Source organism: Spea bombifrons, chromosome 1, assembly GCF_027358695.1.
Source record: "Spea bombifrons isolate aSpeBom1 chromosome 1, aSpeBom1.2.pri, whole genome shotgun sequence".
Lineage (NCBI taxonomy): Eukaryota > Metazoa > Chordata > Amphibia > Anura > Pelobatidae > Spea > Spea bombifrons.
This window is the reverse complement of record NC_071087.1, coordinates 11462810-11478504: the sequence shown is the minus strand read 5'-3', so window position 1 is coordinate 11478504 and position 15695 is coordinate 11462810. Positions and strand designations below refer to the sequence as shown.

The window sequence follows — 15695 nt, the reverse complement described above, 5'->3', positions numbered from 1 at the left end:
GTCGTGCTTTAGCCTTGGCTCCCCACCAAATGAATTTTAACGATCCACTGAACCTCACGAGAAAATACAACTCTGCTCTGTATACCAAATACTAAACACTATTAACAGAACAATATCCTTCTTATCTTCGCAAAGCGTTCCTGTAACTTACTCTCTGTTTCGCAGAACACCCGACGCTTCACTCCTCGTGATCTGAAATCAGTATTGTGGAGACTCAGAATTCGGTTAATTTTTTACAAATATTTTTAAAAATACTCTTCTATTTTTAGATGCCTACAAAACCTAAAATAACAGAAGCAGCCTTTCCATCTGCTGCAGCTCAATAGATCACAGCCTGTTGGGCTAGAGGTTTGGACAGCTCTATAAAGCAATTATGGGGCAAAGGGAGGTGCGATCGTCATGGAAACCATTAGAACGTTTTTGTTGGTTGCACCACAATGCTACAGAATTATTTTTCATTAATATGACTTGATGTTCCCAAGCTTTTTATTTTTTGCACCTTCTGGTCCTAGATAGCGTCTAGAGGAACCTAAGAACCTTCTACTCGTCTTCTACCCAAGAACCTTCTACTGGTACAATAGCTATTTATTGATCATTTTAAGCTCGTGTGGAGGATTGGAGTTCAAACTACAAAAAATATTTATTAAAAAAAAAGACGGTATCCAACAAGATGGGAAAATGCCGGAAAAAAAATTCATTAAAAGCATAAGAAAGGGTGTGAAATAGAAAGAAAATAATCCAAAAATAATGATGATTCTTTATGATTCTTTATTATTATTGTTTTATAAAGCCCCACCGTCATACTCGGGAACTTGTGGGCTCCGGCTACCAAGAGCCTACCCTTGCGGGACACTGACCACGGTGGGCGTTCCCGCTGATGTCAGTGGGCGTTTCCCATTTAAAGGGGAAATGGGCGGGGAGTGGGGTGTGTCCTGCCCAATTGAGCTTCTTTATGTGAGAGCAATAGAATCAAAGTATAAAGGTACAAGAAAAATACCGTGGGCTACATGGACCAGAAAGGACGGAAGAACGTGTTTTGTGTTTTATGACCGGGTTAAGGACCGTACTTTGTTACAACCCAAGATGCGTGCAGCATGAATGTTCCGGCTTCATTTTCCTCTTTGTCTGTTAAATCTTTCCTCATCGAGCTCAGTCCTAGGAATCGGTCCAAATAATAAGCATGGATTGGCGTGAAAGTGACCTGAAGTAACAGAAATGAATCAGCCTTTCAGGCAAGGATCGCCAAAACAGGGAAAGCATCGTAGATTTAAAGGGACGATGTCCAAAAGGTTCCTGTGTTCTGCTCCTTCTCCGTGACACGCGAGGACGATACACAACACATGGATCCTATCATACGACACGCACTGTGCCCTCAGCAGGAAATGTCAGCCGTAATTAGTAAATCCAATTTAACCAGAACGCTAAAATTCTGTTACAATGTGGTCAGAATTCTTTTTTTCGCAAAAAATGTGATCAACACAAAGTATTTCTCTCATGATAGGAGATACTCGGGTATCGGCTATCTAAAGGCGATATTGGCCCACGTTTTCTGCGTTAACCTTGATTTTAAATAGTTTTTTTTCTCTTTGATGGACTTTGATATATTTTTTGGTGTCGCTCCCACAATACAAGGAAGTGAGCGATCCTTACCCCGGCCGGCATGTTTCTGCAGATTCCCTAATGTCACGCCGCATCGATGTCTAATCTACCGGGAAAGTACTGTCTCGCCACTGAAATCGTTTTAGACATACCCTATAAACTCTGCTCTGTATGCCTTTTTTGGAGAGAAATAAAACCAAAGACTAAGCGGTAAAAAAGTTTTGGATCTCGGTAGATGGAGCAGGATATCAGCGCTACGGAATTTGATGGTGCTATATAAAACAATAAATAATAATAATAAATAATAATGTTGGTGAGTATCCGCGATGCTCACTACTGTTAGGATGAACACATCTCCTGCAATGTATACAGATGTGAAGCATGAAAAGAAACGGGGGGGGGAGTCTGGAGTGTCTGGAGTGCCCCCCTAAAATCATTTTAAACAACAATCACAAGTCATGGAACATATGCTTTTCCCTACAGGGGGATTATGATAAGTATATGATTGACACAGTTATAAACCAGGTCGCCCCCATGCTACTGTTATGTATTTATTATTATTATTATTATTATGATATTTTACATCTCCATATTTCTTCTGGCATTCTATATATATATATATATAAAAATATATAGCGGTATATACCATATATATATATTAGAAGGCAGAAAAAACGAATTACATAGATTTTACATCTCCATATTTCTTGGGGCATTATATATATTTTTATACCGGTATGTACCGTATATATATATATATATATTAGAAGGCAGACAAAACTAATTACATAGATTTAGAGGACACCACCTGCAAACTTACACACTTTCTCCGCTCTCTTTCTCTTTCTCTCTATCACCCTCTCCCTCTCTCCTCATTTATAATATAAGCCTGTCTTTCAATATGCAAGAAAAGGTAAATCATATTATAGAGACGGGTCAGCAGCAGGGCTGGATTTTCTTCCTATAATAGAAAGGCAAAGCAATTATTATACATATTAACACATTATTATATTATATGTGTCCAGCAGGGCCGGACTGGCACTTCAAAGCCTGATGATGTAAGTGCGGCCAATGGCTGGATATGTTAAAAAAAAAATGTTTTTATTGCTCTTTAATCATAGCTGCCAAGTTTCCCTGCTTAGAAGGGGCAGTCCCTCTTTAGGACCCACAATTGTCTCTCCTTTTTCCTCCCCTGATGCCCCTGATTCCTAGGAGCTCAGAATGTTTCCTATGGGGATTCAGCCTGCCATGCTGTATTTTTAATTTGCAAAGGCTAATGCTGAGCAGACATATCGCAAACACCAGAGCAAGAGAAAAGAAGGGTTTTTGACGGACAATGTTCCTCTAAAGCGGACACAGCTAGTATAACTCATCCAAACCGCTCCGATAAAAGCCGCACAACTCTGAAAAAGTACTTTTTATTTAATATATATATGTATTGGGGAGAAAAAATGGGAGAATTAGGTAATCTTCCCAGATTTATTCACCAATAATCTATAAAATAATGTATTTCCAGTTAAAGACATTCTTATCTATTTCATGGCAAATTTCTAAATCCCGAGCAATTACCATGGAAACTAAACCAATGTTCCACAATTAGAACGTTGCGAGACAATTGCTCTGCATCCATAACACGCTTTTAAGGAGGCTGCAATTGTCAGTATGAAGTTTGTTGGGTGCTTCTATACAAGTAAGCAATCGTCATCATCATCATCATCAAAGCCCACTTTGGCTGAGGGTGATGTGAGTTGCAGGAAGGTTCTGCTAAACACGAGGAGTCTGTGTGATTGGCTGAGATTGCTGGGAGCTGTGTTAGTCAGACAGCACATGATCTGAGTCAGGTGATGGAGCAGAGGCAGATCTAGAAGAGGTTGGGCAGGGAAGGGGAAGTTTGCTGTTACTGAGACAGAGGCACAGCAGCCATGAGGGTCCTGTGGGCTGCCCTGGGTGGGCTCTGCATTCTAGGTAAGCCTGATCCCCTCCATCAGTGCTGCTTTTATTTGACTCTTTCAGTGCCAGAGGGCTGCAGCTTTCTCTGTGGATCTGGAAGTTTGTGTTTGTGTTTGTGTTTGTGTGTCTGGGGCTGGTTGTTTTGGATACATTGAATTGATGTTGGAATAATAATAAACCGAGTTAGTAAATAACTATTAACTTTTAAGCTATTCCTGATTAACCCTTTGAGCGGCTGGTAACCGGTTCCAGGTACCCAACATGAAGCAAGATCCCCATGGGGCTGTCTAGGAAAGAGAATTGTGCATTTTTGTATTGAATTGGTAATTTAGCACATAGGCACTTAAATGGTTAACTCCTGATTTTGATGTCATTCTGTAAGGTGTTGTTTGTGAGATTTGCCTTTGGGAGGGAATTGGTGAGAATCTGGCAGTAATGCCCCATCTGGCTCATTATCAGATTACTTGTAAGTTTTCACTTGGGTGGGAAGAAATGATTAAGGAAGATACATTAAATCCATGCGTTTAATGGGAGTTGTGGATTGCTGGGTTTTGCTGGTTTTCTAATAAGTTGACTAATACAAGATCTGTTTAATATAGGTATGGCAAATTTTAGGGATTTGTGCAATGGGCCATATATTTATTATTATTATTATTATTATTATTATTATTATTATTATTATTATTATTATTATTATGTGTGCTATTACCATGGAACTGCACTCAGTCCATCATCAGCTACAGCACCCAGGCTTGAGTTCTAAGACACTAGCGTGTGATATATATACTGAAAACTGAAATATAATCGGCTTTCAGCATCCATTTGGGGGATTTGCGTTCAGCCGCAGTCCAGGAATCTGCACAGAAACCTAAAGTAATCTGGTCGATATTTTCTAACCCATCTTGAATTAGTTTCATTAAATGAGAATGGGAGCGAGAGCTTGCTGGTGGTAAGATGGTAATTTTTTTATTTATTACGTCCCCGTCCCCCATTTTTTTTTATTGTAAGCTATTATTATTGATAACGTTTTAAGGTTTTATAAAATATATATTGATGTCTGAATGTGATACCTAGGTATTCTATACAATCTGTAAGATCGGAGAGCTAAACATTCGTTTATACTTTGTATTGGCTTTTTTTTTTATTATAATATGTTAAAGACAGGGGGATAATTAGCTATTTTGGTATCAAACACAGGATAGTATAATGTAAGAAAACTTACATTACGTGTATGCGTAGAAAATGTATATAAAGGGGTTTTATGTGATTGTTTAATTTGCATCATTTTCCCAGCCGGAAGTCATTGATAATCCTGTTCTTGTTTATGTTTTCCATGTTCCTGTTCAGCTGGTTGGGTTGGCAGCCAGTTGTCCACCAATTCGATCCCTTTGGATCCCAATGAAGTGTTTTTTGATGAAACCAACTGTAGCTCTGTGAACACCAGTCAGTGCGCAGCGTGTCCCCCGGGAACGTTCTCCAGTAATAGTGAGTATCCACCTGCTGCCACGTAATTAATATGTATGTGTATATATATATATATATATATATGTGTGTGTATGTATGTATGTATATATATATATATATAACGTGTGTGTGTGTGTGTGTGTGTTGGGCCAAGTACATACCCGCTTTTACTGGGGGACCCAAAAGAGGTGTGTGTTGTAAACATGTCCCAGCAGATTGAATTTATCTTCTCTATCCATGGAAACTTATTGCCATGTAGTTTTCTTGCTAAAAAACACAAACTAGCAGTCGACGGATAGACCGACTACGTGGGGGGCAACTGGTTCTCTTCTGCCATCACTGTCTATAGATTGATATGAACTCTTGTTTGTCTTAAACCAGGGCTTATTTTCTCTTCTGATTCACCCATGTTTGGGCTGTCATCTGGCATTGTGCTGAATAGATTCCCTGCTTTGCCACCAATGTCCTATGTACATGAAGGTGTAGTGTGTTGTGTGTGTGTGTGTGTGTGCGCCAACGAGCACCTGGGAATCACTGGCTAGTGTGCAGGGAAACGCATTCACTTACTTGATATTCAGCCTTTGCTAGCCTTTGTCTGTAAAGAAACCGGGTTGACCTCCGGGCACACGCCTACACCGGTGACATCTCACTGGGGCAGAGGGTTGGGGGTCGCAGACCCTCAGCCACCTCTGAGTAGAGCGCCATTGCTGTTGCAACTACAATAATCTTACTTTATTGAGTGGAGGTAACACACCAAGTCACTGTAAATAACACTTCCAAGCTCGTACTTTGGGTGTAGTGTCTTAAAGCCTCACCGGTCCCATTCTAAACACGATGCCCGCTGGTCTGGGCCCGTCTCTGTGGACCACGCCTGAGCTTTGGATGTTCGGATTGTGACTTATTTCTGGAAGAACTCATCGTACGTTATTGGGAAAAGCTCATATCAATGCAGCGATCGCCCATTCGGCATACAGCGTTTAGACCAAATCCACAGGGTTTTGTAATATTGTGCTTTTTTTTTTTTTTTTTAAGGCCAAAAAATTACTTTTGGATACATTTCTGTTAAGATGTTTGGGTGCATCTTTCATTGCTCAGCTTGTGGGGGGAAAAAAGAAAAAAACATGCAAACACCGTGATGGCTTTTGTTCTATAATTAAAAGGAACTTTTATTCATCTGAAAACGAATATATTTAATAATTATAATTAGTTTCCCTGAAGAGAAATTATCTGAAGCCATGGGTTTACACGATTAGTATCTGTATCCATTGAAAGTACTGGTTATTGAGGGTAATAGTTCGGGACATTGTAATAGAGTTAATTCATAAAGTTCAGAAACGCACCAAATTAAAGGGAAGGATATCGGGTAATTGCAGGCCTAGCAGCCAAACCTGCAATTACCTTTTAACGACCTCCTGATAACCGGGCCGTCTGAGCTCCATGCACACCTTAATCGGAGGGCAACCTCTGCTGGAGGAGCGGGCCCTGATCGTGAAGCTCCCTCTAACCGGCCCAAAACGAAGGGAGTGTGAGGTCTGTTCATATAGACTCTGTCACAGTGCGTGTGCGTGCGTGTGTGTGCATGAAAATCCTCATATATGCACACAGTCTATCAATTACTATTGTTATTTTGGGCCTAAAAGGAATAGACTGATTCACTCTATCACATGTTTAACCCAGGATGATGCATCCTTCACTGAGTCCATCAATTGCAAAAAATGTCCATCGTGAACCATGTCCAGGCCTATGCCTGGTTAAAATGAGCTTGTGTGTCTGTATTCAGGGTTAGAATGAGTGTGAGTGTGTGTGTGGGGGGTGACTGTGCACGATGGGCGACAGGGAGATGTGATGCACGCTTTTTTATTTTCCTCTATGAAATTACTGCTGGTCCTGGGTAAATACGGATCTCCTTCTATCATTAAGGGAGCAGGTGTTGTCCCTTCAGGCCTCTGCTTCAGCTCTCCCGAGCGCTTTGTGGCAACTGTTCATGCCGAGCATCGGGATTTAACGTCTCATCTCTGTGCTCGACGCTCAAGGGGACAATGAAGCAGAGGTTTAAAGAAACAGACCTTGGACTCCCACCACAAGATTAAAGAAGGAAAACGGAAGTGGAGAAGGGGGGTAGATGATGGTGAGAAAAGGGGGGGTGTAGAGCTGAGAGATTGTGATGGATAAAGAACGGGAGAGAGGAAAGAAATGGAGCAGGTGACCGTGTGTTTGGATTTTGCGCGTGTTTCTAAGAGCCACTAAGTGTGTGACTGTATGTATGTGTGTGTGTGTGTGTGTGTGTGTGTGTATGTATGTGTGTGTGTGGGGGGGTATTTTTCAAGTTTTGATATTTATCTCGATTTACAGATACCGAGGCTTGTGTTTGCTGTTCGAGCGGCTCCTGCCTGAATCTGTCCGACTGCGTGCCGTGTCCAGCGGGCTACTACCAGCCCCAGACCAGTCAGCGGACCTGTCTACCCTGCCCGCAAGGCTTTTACACCAAGTAAAGAAACCTAGTGATGTCTGTTATCCTCCACATAATACCCCTGCAGGCAGGACCGGTTACTTTCTGTGATTATTATAGGATTTTATCGCCCGTCACGATGTGGTGTATTCACTAAGCTGGGAGTTTGTGGGCGAATTTAACAATTCAATAAATACGCGCTTGTGTGTCGTAACACAATGGCCTGACACGCCGATGTATAACGTGATGTCTGAGTAAGGGGGTAGATTAGAAGTTTGTTCTTGCTCATAAAATAATTATTCCACGTAGAACTAAATATACTTCTACTCTACACGTTTACTCTGTGACCTCCGCTTGCAAGCAGTAACTCCTGTATGGTCGCTCTAAAACCGATGTTTACCATCAGAAATGTAACCTAATCTTCAATGTATAGCTAGGATTTTGTGTTCTGTGCGGTGATTGCCAGATATTCTGAGACTGCTTGCCATGCAAGCAAACTGTGATGTGCAACTTTTTTCTCTGTAATTTTAATGTAAACCATACTGTGTACCTACCTTCCTTTATTCTAACCATTTAGCACAAGTCAAAGTGCTGCGTGCCAGCCGTGCCAAGCCGGCTACTATTCCAATCAGACGGCCTCTGCTGCGTGCACGCAATGTGGAAAAGGTACAGCTCTCCGTATTTAAACCAATCATTCATCGGCTTCCATTAATCAGATATTTGTAACAATAAAACTAAATATTAGTGTTCCGTATATCTTAGCCGATAGAATAGATTTATTTTCCGTACTTAGGAATCATTGTATCTGATGAGTTTCTCCACGTGGTTTTTCTGCCCTTCGATACCCGAAAAGTAATAGAAATGGGTGACTTAATGGCAATTCTGTTTAATGATGCTGTCCGGGCAGCTTTTATGTAACAAATGTTGTTGTGCTGAGAATAGTCGGAGAGCGTAGGTCACAGTGGTTGGCGTTGCAAAACAGCCTACTCGGGGCTTGTGGTATACAATGTTACCGGTAACTCGTGGATTTTATTGTGTAACCTTCGCGTTTTGTATGTATGTTTCTAACAGGTTTCTTCTCCCCCCACGAGAATGCCTCCGCATGCGAGCCCTGCCCACGTGGGTCATTCTGCAAGTAATTTTTTTTAAATTTGTTTTTGTGATTATGTGTCATTCATTTTTGTAAAACCATCATCTATGAATGAACTCTGAAGCCTTGGATGTGGTATATGATATATAAAATAATTTGGATGTGGTGTATGATATATAATATAATATAATTTGGATGTGGTGTATGATATATAATATAATTTGGATGTGGTGTATGATGTATAATATAATTTGGATGTGGTGTATGATGTATAATTTGGATGTGGTGTATGATATATGATATAATTTGGATGTGGTGTATGATGTATAATATAATTTGGATGTGGTGTATGATATATGATATAATTTGGATGTGGTGTATGATGTATAATATAATTTGGATGTGGTATGTGATATATAATATAATTTGGATGTGGTGTATGATATATAATATAATTTGGATGTGGTGTATGATTGATATATGATATAATCTGGATGTGTATGATTGATATATGATATAATTTGGATGTGGTGTATGATATATGATATAATTTGGATGTGGTGTATGATGTATAATATAATTTGGATGTGGTGTATGATATATGATATAATTTGGATGTGGTGTATGATGTATAATATAATTTGGATGTGGTATGTGATATATAATATAATTTGGATGTGGTGTATGATATATAATATAATTTGGATGTGGTGTATGATATATAATATAATTTGGATGTGGTATGTGATATATAATATAATTTGGATGTGGTGTATGATATATAATATAATTTGGATGTGGTGTATGATATATAATATAATTTGGATGTGGTGTATGATATATGATATAATTTGGATGTGGTGTATGATGTATAATATAATTTGGATGTGGTATGTGATATATAATATAATTTGGATGTGGTGTATGATATATAATATAATTTGGATGTGGTGTATGATATATAATATAATTTGGATGTGGTATGTGATATATAATATAATTTGGATGTGGTGTATGATATATAATATAATTTGGATGTGGTGTATGATTGATATATGATATAATCTGGATGTGTATGATATATGATATAATTTGGATGTGGTGTATGATATATAATATAATTTGGATGTGGTGTATGATATATAATTTGGATGTGGTATATGATATATAATATAATTTGGATGTGGTGTATGATTGATATAATTTGGATGTGGTGTATGATATATGATATAATTTGGATGTGGTGTATGATGTATAATATAATTTGGATGTGGTATGTGATATATAATATAATTTGGATGTGGTGTATGATATATAATATAATTTGGATGTGGTGTATGATATATAATATAATTTGGATGTGGTATGTGATATATAATATAATTTGGATGTGGTGTATGATTGATATATAATATAATTTGGATGTGGTGTATGATATATAATATAATTTGGATGTGGTGTATGATATATAATATAATTTGGATGTGGTATGTGATATATAATATAATTTGGATGTGGTGTATGATATATAATATAATTTGGATGTGGTGTATGATTGATATATGATATAATCTGGATGTGTATGATTGATATATGATATAATTTGGATGTGGTGTATGATATATGATATAATTTGGATGTGGTGTATGATATATAATATAATTTGGATGTGGTGTATGATATATAATTTGGATGTGGTATATGATATATAATATAATTTGGATGTGGTGTATGATTGATATAATTTGGATGTGGTGTATGATATATGATATAATTTGGATGTGGTATGTGATATATAATATAATTTGGATGTGGTGTATGATATATAATATAATTTGGATGTGGTGTATGATATATAATATAATTTGGATGTGGTATGTGATATATAATATAATTTGGATGTGGTGTATGATATATAATATAATTTGGATGTGGTGTATGATATATAATATAATTTGGATGTGGTGTATGATTGATATATGATATAATCTGGATGTGTATGATTGATATATGATATAATTTGGATGTGGTGTATGATATATGATATAATTTGGATGTGGTGTATGATATATAATATAATTTGGATGTGGTGTATGATATATAATTTGGATGTGGTATATGATATATAATATAATTTGGATGTGGTGTATGATTGATATAATTTGGATGTGGTGTATGATATATAATATAATTTGGATGTGGTGTATGATTGATATAATTTGGATGTGGTATATGATATATAATATAATTTGGATGTGGTGTATGATTGATATAATTTGGATGTGGTGTATGATATATAATATAATTTGGATGTGGTGTATGATTGATATAATTTGGATGTGGTGTATGATATATAATATAATTTGGATGTGGTGTATGATTGATATAATTTGGATGTGGTATATGATATATAATATAATTTGGATGTGGTGTATGATTGATATAATTTGGATGTGGTGTATGATATATAACTTGGATGTGGTGTATGATTGATATATGATATAATTTGGATGTGGTGTATGATATATAACTTGGATGTGGTATATGATATATAATATAATTTGGATGTGGTGTATGATTGATACATGATATAATTTAGATGTGCTGTATGATATATAAAATATAATATCATTTGGATGTGCTGTATGATACAGATGCACGGGCCGGCATCGAAATATATATTTTTAAAAACTGAATAGATGAAAAATAATTATACAATAATTACAAAATAATTTTTTGATATGAGCAAAGTAAGTAGTAGACCCAAACGCTCCCAGGCAGTCTGTGTAAGCGTGTGTTTGTGTAACCATTATTATTACAATCTGGTCCTCAAATCTATCAATGTCAATGGAAAAAAAAGTTTATAATTGTTTGCTACATTTGAATTGTTTTAATAATAGATTTTCTTAAGTCCTAGACTTTAAAAAAAAAAAAAAAAAAAAAAAAAAAAAAAAAATCCCAGTTTGTCATTTCCAGTAGCACTTTATTAATAATAGTTTTATGCAGCGCTTAATACAAACCGATACATTAGAGAGCCCGGCTCGCGAGCTGACAACCAATGAGAAATAGCTTTCTGCCTAATGAAGTTGGTGGATAAATGGAACAGCCTCCCATTAGAAGTGGTAAAGGCTAATACATTGAGGGTATTTAAACATGCATGGGATAAGCATATGGCTCCTGAATCTAAAAGGAGGCCAAGGGCTGATTGAGGTCCGAATCTTGTGGCTAGATGGCTGAGTGGCTCATATCTGCAATCGCATTCTATGTTTCTGGAACACTCCAGCCATCGTATGTACTCAAATGCATGCGCATGCCTGGCTCAGAAAGTGTTCCCATTCATTCCAGCCGCTGAAAGGCTGCTTTAAGGCAATTTCTCATGAAAACTAAGTAATTGTTCTTCCCGGCCTCCACCGCGATCAGGAGGATCGTCTACTCACATTAACCATCAAGCGTTCTATTCAGGGATAGACACGGACGTGATTCATGGCGGATCGCTTTTAAAGCCACCGGACTCTGCGAAGGACACTCCTGCGTTTTTTATTTTAAATAATTCTAAAAAGCTCCCTTTTATGTTAAAAATGAGTTAGAATGAATTATAATCCCCAAATGGTAATGGGTGTCAAACGAACCTCACTTGCCCCAACATACACGCTCTCCTTCGCAGACTCTCTCTATCTCTAAGGCTCTTTCTCCTGCTCCCCTATTTATTTATTTTAAACAAGTTTTATCTTTTCTAAACCGGATCTAACTTTTGACACAAATTATTATGTTGCTGTTTGGAGATCTCTATTCCGTATGGTTGGGTTGTTGGGAGTTGTAGCCGGAATCTCATGTGTTCTGTGATCTGTCTACAGCGTGACCGCGTGTTCCACGTGTGCCGTCTGTCCTGTTGGGGAGGAAGCCTTGGATGAAGGATTGTCTGAATGTAGCTTATGCCGTCCAGGTAATTTAAGTAAAATAGAAGGAAAAGGTTGTTATTGCCAGTCACATGATCTTAGAGATCTAATCAATCATTTCAAACCCCCTTTTTAAATGTGTTTGTAGAAAAATGTCTTAGTGCGTGTTTTTTCGTTTATTAGGGGAAAAACCGCCTACTCATTAGTGCTTTCGCTTCTGTAATTTGTCTGAGAAATTTCTTGTGGTCTGTAAAATATTCAGATCTCATGGTTTATGTACTAAAAAAAAACATCCCGGGTCACGGTCCAGTGACTGTGATCTACACCTGCCGTTGGTCCTATACTTACATTGTGATTCCTCTTTGGCCGTGCTTCATGCAGGTACATACAGAGGGCCTGCCGACAGTGCCTGCTTATTATGCCGTGATGGAGAATATCAGGACAGATGGGGAGCAGACCGGTGCGTGCTGTGTCCTGAAGATCACTACTGTCCTGTAAGTGGCACCAAATAAACCGGTCAACCAAAGGCTGTCTAACTTTGCTTCAAACTCCCGCCATGTTTTCGCGATGTCTGCGTTCTTGGTTTCTCTACGTCCCCCTTCCACGTCTCCGTTGCTTTAAGGCTCATCTTTCACATCTAGCAGGAGGGAGGAATGTTTTTCGTGCCGCCGTTCTTATCAGCCTCTGATGGATATGAGTTGAGGAATACTGGAATCGAGTGTTGGATGAGGTTCTGTTTTAGGTGTCTTTCTAAGTCTTATGTGAGAGCAGTTGGCAAAAACTGAAGGGAAGAATGTTTCTACTTTTGTGCATTTCTTGCAGATTCCTGACATCTACCCCATAAAATGCCCAGAAGATGCCTTCTGCCCTGCGGGGAGCAGCGCGCCGACCTATTGCATGGAGACGTTTCTACGCAAAGCAGGAAGCTCTTGCAAGCTTTCGCCGCTCACCGTTGCGCTGCTGGTTATGTGTTCCATATGCAAGTATTCTTTAGCTTTTTTTTTCTTTCTCCCAATGAAAGCTCTATTAAAGGTGCTGTTCCATGTGGACAAAACATTTAATTTAAGTTCTCAAAAGTTACAGATCTAATGTTGATTAACTTTGTCTTTCCCAAAGGGTTAATCGCATAAACAGAATCTTTTGCAGGTTCTGTGGCAATAAACAGTGACTGCTACTTTGTCGCATTCATAAAACTTTTGAGCCAACCTTTTGCATGGTGAAAGAATGATTTCTGGGGAGGGGTCTGTCTATTCGCTGGCGGAAGAATGCTGTATATCTAATGCCGCATTCAGTTTACAAAGTGATGAGTTCCGCAGAGAAGATGGAGACCTTGTGTCTTTAAGAAAAAGTAGACCATTAAAGTTCCAAAAAACCCAACCTTTTAGCTTTTCCTGTTGGCTACCAGATTGTGATAATATGAGTCCTTAATATTGCGTGTTTTGGATTTCATGTCACCGGTACAGGTCTTCATTCTTTCCAAACGTTATAGAAAATATTTTGCTTTATTTTTGTTAGAGCCGGACTTAAACGCTGATTCTGTATCTGATTAAAAGCCATTTGCCGCTTGGTCTCATCCTCGCGTTTCCAGTTTCTATTAGGAGAAATATTGAGATTTTGTAGCCATAAGTATCTGGATTACTAAAAATCTTTTGTTGCGGGGAAGATGATTTTGATTTAAATGACATAAGGCACTTTGAGGAGTATAATGCGGTTAATGTGTGATTTTGTAATGGACCTCCATTACAGTAAATAGACTTTATTTATTTGAGGCCAGCTCTGTCAATACATAGGGATACATCCTATTTCCACATTTCCCATGCCAGGGGAATAGAAATTGAAGGCGTAGGGTCTAGAACTGAATAGCATTTTTTCTTTACACTTATTTTACCGCATCAAAAAGACCGACTGATCCTCGCGGAGGGGTCTCTAAGCTGTGATCAATGCAAAAATCGCCTACTTTTAATTTCATGTTGTGTTCTAGAACTTCTGTGGTGTAGACTTTATACATTTTTCCTTCATTTGGAATCTATATTGTAGCCAATGGAATTTTTTTAGAATGTGAATGCTCAATTAGCTTCATAGAATCTCTTCCGTTAATCCGGAAGGTGTGTTCTAAATTATCAATTCCTATGACTTTTTGTTCAATTGCGTACCAATCTCTTGACGATTCCATCTGTAGCATGTGTGCCTCCAACTGCAAAGTATCTTGCTGAATTGGGGAGATCCATGCCGCCATTATTTATATTATATTATAGACGGTATCTGGATATCCTAGGTCAGTATTCGGAGGTTGGGCAGACAAGATGGGCCGAATGGTTCTTATATGCTGTCCCTTTCTCTTATTGTTTGAAATTGTGTGAATCCGGTAGCTAAAGTTTTATATCATACGATATTATAATAATAATAATTAATATTGGATGGGCGGAACTAATCTGATGATGCAATAAATAGATCCACTTTTATTATCCCTCAAATTAAAAGCCTTTAGGATTTCTTCCAAGAAAGTCCAGTTGACTCTCAGATGCTTATTTGGCATCTAATGAGAGTCAACGTTGGAATCTTGTGAGTTACGGTGTATTCTACTAGGTTGATAACCCTTTTGGTTTTATTTAGTATTGACTTTGAGTTCCCCCAGTTCTGAATTATATGCTGGTCTTTAAGTTCCTATTTAAGAACTCATGTTCCCATAGTATTTGGTAATCCTTGACCAAAATGCTGATTTTTGCTACAAATGTATCTCTTCCCCTCTAGGTGTTGGGGTTCTCGCAATCTTTCTGATTCGGAAACACACCCGTCCATTCCATGCCAGACGGGTAAGAGGTGTTGGCCTGAAATCTCCATTGCTGGACGCGCAAAGGCCCCAAAGATCTATCTATGGTGTCACGTATGATGCTGAGCCTGTATATGCTGGATGGTAGCCAAAGGGCATGCCTTGTTAGCCCGAGAAGTGCCTTTTTGTAAAGAGAAATATATTTTTTGTTGTACAGTTTGTTGATGATCAAACTTATTTAAAGTGCGTTTCTGATTTTTGTTTACTAGATTTGTTATATAGTGTACAGCCGGTCGTATTTAAGAAAAAAAAAATGAACATGTATATTTTGCGTGTGGCTTTCAAGAATAGTCATTGTTTAGAAAAGAAAATGTAAAAGCTATATGTTTATATTAAATGTTCCATTAAACTTCCAACCCGTTAAGTAAGAGATTCTGAACGTCTCATCTACTTCCCCGTATCCTTAACAACTTCTTA

General features: G+C 38.1%; 1 protein-coding gene across 1 annotated transcript; it reads left to right on the top strand.

Annotated features, from left to right (window-relative positions):
- The first annotated feature begins 3519 nt into the window (after positions 1–3519).
- On the top strand, positions 3520–14445 carry LOC128475189 (sushi, von Willebrand factor type A, EGF and pentraxin domain-containing protein 1-like). Its single transcript, XM_053457693.1, has 9 exons — positions 3520–3564; positions 4897–5034; positions 7366–7501; positions 8040–8128; positions 8534–8597; positions 12407–12495; positions 12830–12942; positions 13271–13431; positions 14430–14445. The coding sequence occupies exons 1-9, from the start codon at positions 3522–3524 to the stop codon at positions 14443–14445; spliced, it is 849 nt and encodes a 282-aa protein (XP_053313668.1). The 5' UTR covers positions 3520–3521.
- The last annotated feature ends 1250 nt before the right edge of the window (positions 14446–15695 follow it).